Source organism: Emydura macquarii, unplaced genomic scaffold, assembly GCF_026122565.2.
Source record: "Emydura macquarii macquarii isolate MOO-44397 ecotype Brisbane River unplaced genomic scaffold, CSIRO-AGI_Emac_v2 contig_67, whole genome shotgun sequence".
In the NCBI taxonomy this organism is placed as follows: domain Eukaryota; kingdom Metazoa; phylum Chordata; order Testudines; family Chelidae; genus Emydura; species Emydura macquarii.
The window spans coordinates 13,158,156-13,170,326 of NW_027130204.1; the positions used below are offsets into that span (position 1 = coordinate 13,158,156).

Here is a 12,171-nt window from a genome sequence, read left to right on the forward strand (position 1 = left end):
TTAATTATTCAACACGTTTAATGTACTTGGCGGTGGCTACTTTTAATTCAGCACATTGTCATTACCTTCTAGGTGCTGGGGTGAATTCTTCCCCCTTTGTGCCTCCTCACGCACCTGGTTAGTTTCTTTTGCTTTACCTTCCTTCCTTCCTCTACGACTCCTCTTCCCTCCCCATCTCCTCCAGGCCGTTTCCTTTCCGGTGCCTCTCTGATGCCCAGACTCCCCGGTGGCTTGTTAGTTGTCACTGGCTTGTCTCCCTGCGCTAGGTCCCCGCTGCTCTTTTCCTTTTTAGCCCCCGCCAGCTCCCGCCTTCTCGCTTTCCAGCCCTTTCCCCTCACTCAGACCTTTCCCCTCTGCCGTCCCCTTTAGCAAGACACAGCTTCCCTCCCTGCCCCTTCTCCTCTGCCCGGAGGATGCGGTGGGTGGATCTGGTGAAGCTGCCTCTCCTTGAGAGATCTCCCCCCGTCCCCGTCCCCGTCCCCGCCCCGTGTCTTTTTCACACTCCTCCCCGCCGGCTGCAATTTATTCATTAAGTGGGGACGAGCCGGCTGGCCATTTGCTGCTGGGGGCTGAGTGATTCACAGCTGCACCGCGAGGGGAAGAGCCCCCTCCCCGCCTGCGTGCACCAGCACTGGCAGGCTCATTAGGAAATCTGCAGCAGCACCGGGAGGATCCAGCCCAACCCTCCCTGCAACTTCCAGCTGCGAAAGCCCGGCTAGCCCAGCCCAGCCTGCAGCTCCGGCAGCCCTGCTCCGTGAGGCTGACGGGCACACAATAAAACCCCAACCAGCCGGGCGCTCGCTGGGAAAAGAAGCCAGCTCCCACCACGGGTGAAGACAGACTCCGCCGGCGGCGGGTTACGCCCCCTGCCCGGTAGCCGGGACATGCCCTCCTCACTCAGGCGGAAAGTTTAGTGGCGCTCGGGAGGATCGATAGCCTTGACAGGCGGAGGCAGCGCAAGCTGGGGCCGCTTCTCAGCGCGTCCCCCTGGAGAAAGGAACTTACCGAGCCTGGTCCTTGCCCTCCCTTCGAGTTAGCGTCGGTAGCCGCGCAGGAGTGTTTTCATCGCAGCCAGGGCAACACCGGCCAGAGAGCTGCTTTAATTTCTCCCGGCATCAGTGGGGAAAAAGAGGCAACTCCAGGTTTTGAAATCTGCCCCGTTCAATGCAGGCAGCATCTGGTTAACCAGAGCTACCACCCCCCGGAGGCTGGGAGAGAACAGCTCAACACCATCTAAGCAGGTTCACTGCAATCTCTCCCGCTGTGTCTCTCCCCCTCCCTTTCCCTAGCATCATTATTCACCGCACTTAACAGAGAGAGAGTGAGCCCAGAACTGAGAGCCTCCGGACCATGGGTCAGCCCGACTGAGGAATTACGTGCTAAAAAGACTTTCTCACTTTACTGGAAAGCTTATTGTAATCATTTGAAAAGAGCCTGGCCAGGGGCACCCAGGAGTACTGTCCGCCTCTAGACCCTAGGGGGGAAAATAGGATTACTGGAGTGGGCAAAAATGCCTTTTACAGGGTGGATAGTAGGTTTTCTCCTCCTCCTTTGTCAAGGTAAGTAGTTCTGAACTAATCCCTCCAGGAAGTTTGTGGTGGTGGGTTGTCAGGGCCGCTGATGGCTGAAATAGGATCAGAAAACCTTCCCCCAAATATAAACGAGATAGAAATAATTCTGGTATCTTTCTTTGCTCCACATTTTTAGATCCTAAAACTCAGTTACAGCAGATGTGTTTCATTGTTCTCTAAATTTATGATGCGAAAGAGATGAATATTCAAGTGTGTTTCCATTTTTAGGTTCTGAAAGATTATTTACTCTCTGCGCCTCCCCCCCCCCCATCTTTTTACATCATCAAATTAAATTGGGTTTAGGTTGATAAATGAAAAGGACTGAAAGATGAAAAGTTATTGGCTCATAACATAGCCGATGCTTTCACAGCTGTTAAGTTTCTAAGGCAAACAGAAAATCCATTATATCTCTTTTTCCTCCATATGGTCGTGTTTGCCAAAGTGTTCCTGATGTTTACTTGAAGAAATCAAAGTTGTTTTGTAAAGAACTCCTTCAATGCTCTCAGGAGACAAGGGCACAATCAAACACATTCACTAAAAACCACCTTTTTAAGCAAATAGATCACTGACTGATTTAAAGGAGAATAAAGTGAGGTTTCTGTTTTGTTGTGATTTCTATTAAATGTGTGTAGCACTTGTTCTTTCTCCTTATTGCTACCAGGCTAAATTTAATATTTATGATTAATTCATTCTTAGCAGCTTAAACTGTTAGTTGAGAGACTTTAAAGGCTGCATCTTTTTTCTCTAATTCTTACTTCAACTTGAATACTCTTTCACCTAGTTGCCCATTCTTTTGATCTTCGTACATTATCTATATGTCTTCAGATTTTTCTGGTAGTATCTGAAAACTAAGATCTGAGAAAAAATGGATGGAATATGTTCATTGAGAATCTAAAGCCTCATGTATATTTTATTTTTAAAAAATGCAATGGCTTGCGCCACATAGATAATTTCACTGTGAAAAAGGTTTAGACATAGTTGTATTGTAAATCTATACCTTTTTTTTTCTTTTATTTTATTTTTTTAGTTCTGGCTAATTAATTTTCTTTACACTTGTGGTAAAGTTAGTAATATTCTAACTTGTCTTTTTTGTCTTGATGGTATTTCTCATATTTGTTTTGGGTAATAGATTATATAGTTCAGGTATTCATTTGAAAGTGTTGTTTATTTATCCCTATCCAAGTTGAAAGAATAAACTTGCTGCTGTTAATGTGGACGATGGACCAAACTATGATGATATATAGCAAACGTATGTGAAGTTTTGTATTCAAGATTTTTTTCCCCTAATTTTTCTGTCCAATAAAATTGTTAGTCAATTTGACTTTTATTTCTGTAATTTCATTTATTTTCCTCCTGCCTTCAGTTTTTCCTCTTTATTTTTCTATATGGTTTAAACCATTCCCTCTTTAAATAGCAAAACAAATCACCTGTGGGTTTGTTGTATTTTTTTTAAAAAAGTAAATCCATAAATAACTAACCTTTGGATTCCTCTATAGCATAGAAGTCAGTGATTGGACTTTTTTTTTTTTTTTTTATGTTGGCCTGTTTGGAAGAATGGACTGCTAGTTACCACCTGTACGTTAAGCTTTCTCTTAGTCGGGGTTTGTTATTGCGAATGGTCTGTTTTCGTCTCCTCTGTTTTGATTGATATTCTTTGCTCCTTCATAAATACCTCAGAAATGTTTGGGTGACTCAGATATTTTAAAGACTTTTGTTCAGAAAACCTGTCCATGCAATTTAGGGTAATTCTATTCAGTGTGACTTCAAGTCTAGCATATTAACAGTGTCAAATGGGTGTTTATGGCTGGAGAGAAGCACTGTTTCAATTTTTGTGCAGCAGTGTGACACCAACTCCTATTTATGTCCTGTATGTTATGTACCGTAAGCTGAGTTCATAATGGTAAACAGTTATGTCCTGGATATATAAACAAATTTCCCATAAGTAACACAGAGAGCCTCAACCCATTTAGAAGCTGAAATGCCCCATCATGATGCTGTGTAAATTTTACATGTGCTGCGGGTTGGGGGAGGGCGGGGGACTAGTTAATTTGTGTTAGAATCTGTTGCAAAAGAGAAGTACAGACACCCATATGGATTTGTCTTTCATCAATGTCAGATGAAAAAATTGCCTACTTTTGTCTTATGTCTCTGTCTATTGTAGATATTTTCCAAAAGTTTTACAAGTCCACAGTTGCTCTGAGGCTGTAGAATGTTCATATGCATGCTACAACACATGATCCAGTTGCTTCTGGTTTTTTTGATTGGTTTCTAAAAGTTCCTGTTGATGTGACTAATTGGAAAAATGGCACCTTGTTCAACTAAGGATATTCCGTGGGGTTGGGGAACGGTTAATACCATAATTAACCCCTCCAGGTTCTGTGTTGTCTTGCAGACAGCTTTTACTTCTAGAAGGAAAAGGACATCTTGCTGCTTATTGCCAGTATAGACAAACTAAGTTGTGCAAGCATTACATTGTGAGCATGTCTCATAATGATCGAAGGAAAGCATGCTGCAACACAGGAATGCTACAAGTGGAAACAACAAAAGTTCTCTTGTGTACAAGCCATTTAAAATACGATAGGTTATTTTTTCGTTGACTATGATATAAAACTACAGATGAATGTAATGGTTTTGGTATTCAGCTAAGGGCTGAACTGTACTCAATCGATTCTGACCATGCAGTTTTATGCTCTTAGATTTATTGTTAATGCTGTATTTTGACTGGCTGCAATTTACAGTAGATTCTCCTCAGCACATATTTACAGAGTGAAGGCAGACCTTCATAAACCAACAGCTCAAAGAAGTGACACTTTTTCATAAGTTCAGATAGTTTGGGTCATATTATTTGTATTTTGTGGTGGGGAAAAATGGGTTTCCATGTAGAAGAATATCTTTAAGCTCCCTCTAAAGGACGCAATGTACATTAATGTCTTCAGTTTAAGGAAGTGCTAATGAGATCAAACTACAGAGCAGGTCATCAAGTGGGTCAAGGACCTTGATGTAAATTTGGCTGCATCTCTCTCTCTCTCTCTCTCTTTTTTTTTTTTTTTTTTTTTTGGCAGTCTGATGTTCAGGCAATATGTGATTTCCATTGTAATTTGTTTAGATTATAACCTTGACCGCAGGGCAGGAGAAAATGGAAGTTGGCCCCAAAAAGGGAGTAATTTCAAGAAATCTTTTTTTGAAGGGAAGATGAGGATGAAAAGGAAGGTTCAGAATGTCCTTGGTCCTGTTTGCCAGGAACAATAACACTATTGGGACAGCCTGGCTCTTGCCTACCTCATCACTTTTCCTTACTCTTTCATGCCTCCTCCAGGTTCTTCCCAAGCCATGTGATACTGTCCTTCAGGGGTCCAGTGTTACTCCCAGTGATGCCCCCAGCCCTCTGCACGTGTGGACCTTTTTTGCCCACAAAAAGCCCTGTTGATGTTAGGTCTGTTTTGCACAGAACTCATTGCAGGATCAGGGCTTACATCAATAGCAAACCTCCCATTAATTTCAGGGGGAAGCAGGTAAAGGGCTTTGTGCCCATCCAGTCTAATTGACTCCCTCTCCCCCATTGATCCCTGACCTGACATGCTCCAACATTTTCCTCTTTGCAGTACCAAAGAAAGTGAACGTCTGCAAGGAAGCCTACCCACTAGCCCATTCCTTGTTCCTCCAATTCACTTTAAATTGTATGCACATTTAAAAAAATTGGGAAACTAATAAGATGTGCCTTTAATTTCATAATCCGCTCACATTGCTATCCCTTCTTCTCTAGTTCTGTGTTCCAAACATGACATTCATTTGTCAGTCCCTCTGTCTACTTAGTTTGTTACTCTTTAAGGCAAAGACACTGTCTTCCTATCTGTCTGACGAGCACTGTCAGTTAATCTGTTTGGAGCCCGTCTGACAGTCCTTTTGTTGCTTTCATTGGTGGGTTTTGTTATGATTGCAAAGTTCCCATGAAGGAAACTAATAGGACGATTAAAAAAAGCCAACATTTTTGTTTAAACACTGCATTCAGTGGATTTAGATCAATAGAAAGACTGCTTGTAACATTAACATGAGCAGTCCTTCATATGACAATGTTGATCTCGTATCTGCATACTAGGTTAGTGTATGATGAATGACAGACAATGGTGTGTGTCAGTGTCCAGTTTTCTATCTGTTTGTCATATTACAATGCAAAATAATTTTTCCTTCCCCCCTCCTCCCCCTTCAAGTGAACATACTTTATATTAAAGCCTGAAGATCTGTTACTCAGAGAACAGGTACAGCTCTGGTAGCAAGAGGGTAAGCGTACTCCTCATCTTACCCTTTTTCTGGAGAGACCCCTGTAGGTGTTAAGAAGATCAGCTCATTCTCCATGTGCTCTAAATTTTAGGCACCTCCGCAAAGATTGGCAACAGGGCAGGTTGCTGTTGTGACTGGAGGCTTTGAAAAGGCCTGAGACTGGCCCACAAAAGTCAAAGAACAGCTGCTGGGTGGGCGGAATACTCATTGAGTGCTTGATTTTTTGCAATCTTAATAATGTTCTTTGAACTTTATTTGTATGTGATATATATAATGGTAATATCTGATGTCTGATACTGTGAAAATAATCTGAAGGTAAGACTTCATACTCTTCTCCCTCCTTCCCCCTCCAAAAATACCCTTTGTTCTCGGATGCTCTTCTCCACCTAGACCTGAAGCAGTAAATAAAGTATATCATGGGTTAGGAAAATTCAATAATGTAGGAGGTCAGTGTTCTCCATAGGGCCTTTCAGTGTAAAGTTCACTTAGAGCCTATCTATGCACACAGTGTGTAACACTGGCTTTCTGTATTCAAACCCTGACTTTCAGTTCTTCAACCATAGAAACAACAGTGACAGTATCTGGTGACTGGTCTGAATAGTTTGATTCTGGTTTAAGGGTGATAGTTTCTCTACCTGATCTTGTTTATTTCCATAGATTTGTGTTCCTAATGTTGCATAACATAATTGTGTTAGTATAGACAAGGTCTAAAGTAAGCAAGGTCTGGATTAGCAAGGGTTGTTGCATATTCAGAATGAGATACATTAGTAATGCTGAATGGAGGAATTTTCTATTTTTCTTGTGAAAGGAGTAAAAAGCACAGTTCTAAATGTCAGTGGAGTAGGCAGCTTAACTGCAAGGCACACAAGAAGCTATGCATTGCAAATCAAGTAGGTAAAAAGGGGCATAGATAGGATAGCCCTAAAGTAAAACAATTATCCATTAACATAGACAACTAAAAATATTTTATGATTCTGGTAAAGCCATGTATTCAGCTGTTGTAGGACTATGCTAACATTTTTTAGAGTTTGTCTTAGTTTCCCTGTAGCAAACATTTGTATAAGATTTTCTAACTTAAGCAGTTTGAAAGAAATAGGAAGAGTCTAGCCTAACCCCAACATCCTTTTTCCTGTGGAAAGGCTAAAATAAAAAGCTAATGGACACATTTTTGTATAGATAAGTAAAATGTATGTACCAGGTAGAAAGATTGTCTAATGGACACATTTTTGTATAGATAAGTAAAAATGTATAAATGAGGTGGTCGGAAAGATTGTACGTCCTAGTAGCTCAGCCAATGGCAAACGGACAGGGAAGCAGCGTTGGAATAGGAAATATGCTATGTATAAATATATCTGTTGCACAGTAAAAATTTGAGTCCGTTTCCTGACTATGGTTGGGGCGGTCTCCCTTTTGTTGCAATAAAAGAAACCTATCTCTGAACTACGACTATAATCTTGTGTGAACAGGGGAGTGGGCAAAGTGCCGTGAATCTCAGGCCTGTTCTCAGGGGGAGAACAGGGGAGTGGGCAAAGTGCCGTGAATCTCAGGCCTGTTCATAACACTTGATACTTACTCTTTGCTATCCCTTGATTTGGCATATTCTGAGCATTAAAATCCACCAAATTACTATCAAGTTTGTTTCTCGAAACTGACTTCTTTTTAAACTCCCCTTTTTTGAAAGCAAACATCAGAAGCATGGCAAGAGTAAATAAAGTGATTGCAATAGGAGAAGTGTGGTCTTGTGTTTCCTCTGCAGGGCTGAGGATGGAGAGATTTGAGTTCAATTACCCAGTTATGCCACAGATTTGCTGTGAGACTTTGGATGAGTTATTGTGCCTCCTATTCACTTCTATAAAATAGGAATAATAATACTCCATTTATCCATCTTGTCTGCTTAGAAGGTGAACTCAGAGATTGCGAAGTGCATGATATCATGAGGTCTCATTTCGGAACAGTAGGTTCTACGGGAATATGAACAGTTGTTCTTCAGTTGTACTTATATAATTTTCCTTGGAGGAAAAAAGTTTCATCTTGAAATGGGTCCATAAAAAGGCTGAAAGTCTCTTAATTTGGAAGAGGCGCTGAGTAGAATGTCTCCTATGGAACAAAATAGTGGTCAACTTAATGAGAGGCCTTAAGGGGAAATTATAGTTGTCAAGGACACAGAAAGGAAATTGGAAAGTTTACTGAGTTAATCTTTTAAATAAAGTTCAACTGAATTACCTTAGGAATCTGGCTAACTAAATCAGCTTTTTCTCTAATGGTACAAAGTTCTCCTAATGGTTATCTAATGTCTTTTCAACTTATGCATTTAGAAAATTAATAAAACATTATATTTAACTGATATAACAAAATTGCTTGTGTTGCTCTAATGGGTGTTTTTAATGCCTATTATGGATATCTTCTAAAAGAGAGAAATCCCAGTGTCAGGAGGTAATAGTATTAAAGTAAATTTTGTGGTTTTATTCCCAGTTCACTAACATTGATGGTGGTTTGTTTTCATGGGTTATTCTAGAAAGTTATCTGCTAAACAGAATGGGAGGGGACCGATATTCACTCACTAAAGTCAGTGGAAATTTTTCCATTTACTTGAATAGAAGCAGGATCAGGCCCTATATATGTGTGAAATCCTGACCCTATGAAGTCAATGGCAAAACTCCCATTGATTTCAGTAGGGCAGGTTTTCACACAACATATTCTGTCATGCACTCTTATTGGTCCAGACTCCTCATTGCTTTGGAGCACCTCCCTTCTGCCTCCCACCCAAGCTCTGTTTCACAGCCCCAACCATGGCAAGAGGTGTGGCTGGGGTGGCCATGCACTCTAGTGATTGTATCCCTGCAATGGCCTCGTGAAACAGAGGCTACCCAGTCCTGTACCAAGGCATGAGCCTATCCCAGCAGACCCAAGGCACCTTGGCTCCGTGCTTGTGTTGATGCCAATGGAGAGATGACGCTACCCCAACAATAAGTTTTAGAAGTGCTGCTGTTCTTTCATAGAGCTGTGTTCAAATATTAGAGAGAGATCAGTCCTCTAGTTACATGATATTCTCTATCTTGTATACGGTTCCCTTCTCCAGCTTCTATTGGTAGAGTGGTCAGCACTTCCGTATAATAATGCATTAATATCTCAGTGTAAAGGGAAATGAGAATCAAAAAAGTGATCAGTTTGCAAAAGCTGTAATTGAAAATGGCTTTAACACAATCTTATGTCTGCCATACATCAGACTAAATTATACTTTTTGTTCTACTGATGTAAATCAGGGACCAAGGCTTTTACTTTAGTAGAGTTGATGTGGATTTACACAGAAGTAACTGAGAGCAAATTTTGGTTTTCTATGGATAGTACAGGCTGTAATGTGCAATTGTATTCCATACACTCAGACTTGAAAGAGAAGCTACAGTGTACTAAAACGTAGTACATGGTGTCCATCTGTGCCCTTAAACAACAGAATCCATTTGAAATGAATTATATATGTTTGATAGGCAGTATCCAATATAGTATGATTAATATATACATTATGACAATCATTTCAAAGGAGAAGCAGGTTAGGAATATGTGTGCTCTAGGGCTGTAATTAAGGCTTCTTTTACAAAGAATAAAAACAGACATTGGCAAATTGATTGAAACTATTTATAAATTAAATTTTGATTGTTATGTGGTCTACAACATTTTAAGACAGGTGGGCACAGTTCCTGAAGTTTAAATACCGGGGGTGGAAAAACACTTTATAAAGAGAAGTCTTCTTTCCTAGTACACAAAATTGCATAGGTCATATTCAGATTTTAATGTCACTAGTAGCAGGAGAACAGTCTAATTTCAAAAACTTTTAATTTAAGGGGGACATTGAAATAACAGATCTTGATAAAGGGAGTTCTTTCTGCTCGTCTGATGAACCACCTGCAATTGCATTGTGACAACTAAAAGGGAAAAGAATCTTTTTAGACGAAAACTCGAACTCGGTTAATAATACTAATACATGGCACTTCTGTTATGCCTCTTGTATCTGAATCTCAATGTTTGTGAAGTATTTTAACTAATTAACCCTCCTCATTTCTTTGTGGTAGGTGATCTTACAACATATTTCAGGAAGGTATTTTAGGATGTGCTTAAATTTATTCCTAGTCAGCAGAGCACTTAAGTGCATGCTTAAGTGCTTTGGTGAATAGAACTATTTTTGATGAATCAGGCCTTTTGAGACTCTAAGAGGTAAAATGATAAGCTCTAAGAGGCCACAAAGAAACTCAGTGAAGGAATCGTGCATAGAATTCCTGATTCCAGATCCCACTCAATAACCTCCCTGCCAAAGTGGGCAAGACCTTGGGTGGAAAAACAGTGAGATTTAAACAGCTCAAATTACCCTGACTGAAGTTTCTGTGCCCACTGCTCACAAGGATTCAATAGTTCCAGAAGTAGCACTTTTCTTCTCTCTAGGGGACCAGGATGACACAGTGCAATGGACACAGGATGGCAGATGGCACACAGGTTTAGTGCATCCAGCATGATAAGTACTGGGGAAAATCATAGAATTTTAAAAACATGCTTCAGTCTTTTACCCCATGAAGGCCTGAGGGATTGGGGAGGAATTGGCATGTTTCAGGCTCTTTAGCATGAATGTATCTTAGTTGAGCAACAAAATAAGTGTGCAAATATTGCCATTGGCCAAAGTTTTCAACAGTGACTAGTGAGCACAATCTGAGACACTTTGAAAGGGCTGGAAGGTCAAAGGGCCAAGCACTCACCTTTGAAAATCCAGCCCTTTTTAAGCCAGGCCTAGTTCGACCAACTTTAAATCATAGCCATTGTTATTTGCAAGACATAAGCAAAGATAAAGACTCCCACTCATAGGCCGAATATTGCACCTTCTATTCAAATAGGTAGTTTTTATGTGAGTCCAGTTGACCACCCTAGGTAGGACATGGCAGGATTTGTCCCCAGGTCTTTGTATCAGCCTCCTGTTCTTTTATTTTTTTGGTTTTTTTTTTTAACTAGAGATATTTAATTATTTATGCTGCAAAGCAAATGTTGCCTTATTTAGCATCATTTGTGAGAATGTGAGTTAAATAGTGCATGCTATAAATAGTAATGTGTTATAAAAGTCCCAGGATAGCTCTGGAAACAATATTGAGCGCAAATACCAAGAACATGTGATTGTCTCTTATTAATTGTGACCTGTTCAGGGCAGGGACTGTTGATAACTAACTGGGGAACCTTTGGATGCTACTACAGTACAAAGAGCTGCTGCTTCTGATTTTCTGTACACCTAGCCAGCCAGTCTGGTTTGGAAGAAGGAATTGCAGAGATTGAACATGTCTGAGTTTTGCTTTTGAGCATATGGATTTTAAAATAATGAAAAAACCCTATATGGTTTTAATGTGGAATTTGATTGCAGATTTTAATCTATCACTGATACATTCTGAACCAGAAAGTACCATAAACTGACTAAACTTTTGCCTTTATGAAGATGGCAGGACTCTAGTCCTAAATTGCTTCCTTGTAAATCTGTTTCAGGCAACCGGAGAGTGTTTAAACACTTCTTTAAAAAAAAAATGGAATCTGAAAATATATGTAAGTGAAATGTAGGTGCTGCCAACTCAACAGCAAATGAGATGACCTGAAGAGAATCAAGCTCAAAGAGTTTAAAATCCCAAGAAGAACAAAAATCCACTTATAGAATAGTTTTGTTCATAATCTAGGGGTTTCCAAGCCAGATGGTGCTGCGGGAGGACAGATGTTATATATTTTATGTTTTGGTTTGGAATAAAGTGCTGGGTTTTGAGGTGTATTCTACATCTGTATGATAAGTGGGTAAATAAAGTAACTGGGTGTTAGGTCTCCTAGGTTCTATTCCTGCTCTGCCCTCAACCTGGTCACCATGGACTCTCTGTGCCTCTCTTCTAGTGTTGACAACTCTCACAGTATTTGGTGGTGGGTTTTTTTAAATAACACCTTAGCTCCTGGACTCATGTGATTGTGAGAATCTCAGCTTCATTTTTATTGAAGTAATCGTTTCTAGCCTTTATGGGTGTGGAGAAAAGATGGCCCAAATGTACCCTAAAGGCTGAAAACCCAAAAGTAATAACCCCCCCCCCCCCATGTATAAACTCTATGGATGCCTCATTAGATATAAAAATAAATGATTTTTAATCCGGTCTCATGACTTATTGGGGGGTGTGACTCATGATATTTGAACACTTAGAGTTGGCAATGCTGCAGTTCACCCATAGGATAATGGTTATTAGAGTTAAAAAGAAGTTGAGGCTTGCTTATCTGTTCGTAAAATGCCCAGTTAGTATGAGATCTTTTGACACAAGTTATTTTA

General features: G+C 40.3%; 1 protein-coding gene across 1 annotated transcript in view; it reads left to right on the plus strand.

Moving 5' to 3' along the window:
- Window positions 1-577: 577 nt before the first annotated feature.
- RET (ret proto-oncogene) overlaps window positions 578-12,171 on the plus strand; it is a 118,749-nt gene continuing 107,155 nt past the window's right edge. Inside the window, exon 1 of the mRNA XM_067539938.1 lies at window positions 578-1,559. Within this exon, the coding sequence (XP_067396039.1) occupies window positions 1,511-1,559 (49 nt within the window). The 5' untranslated portion in view covers window positions 578-1,510. The remainder of the gene's footprint in view (window positions 1,560-12,171) is intronic.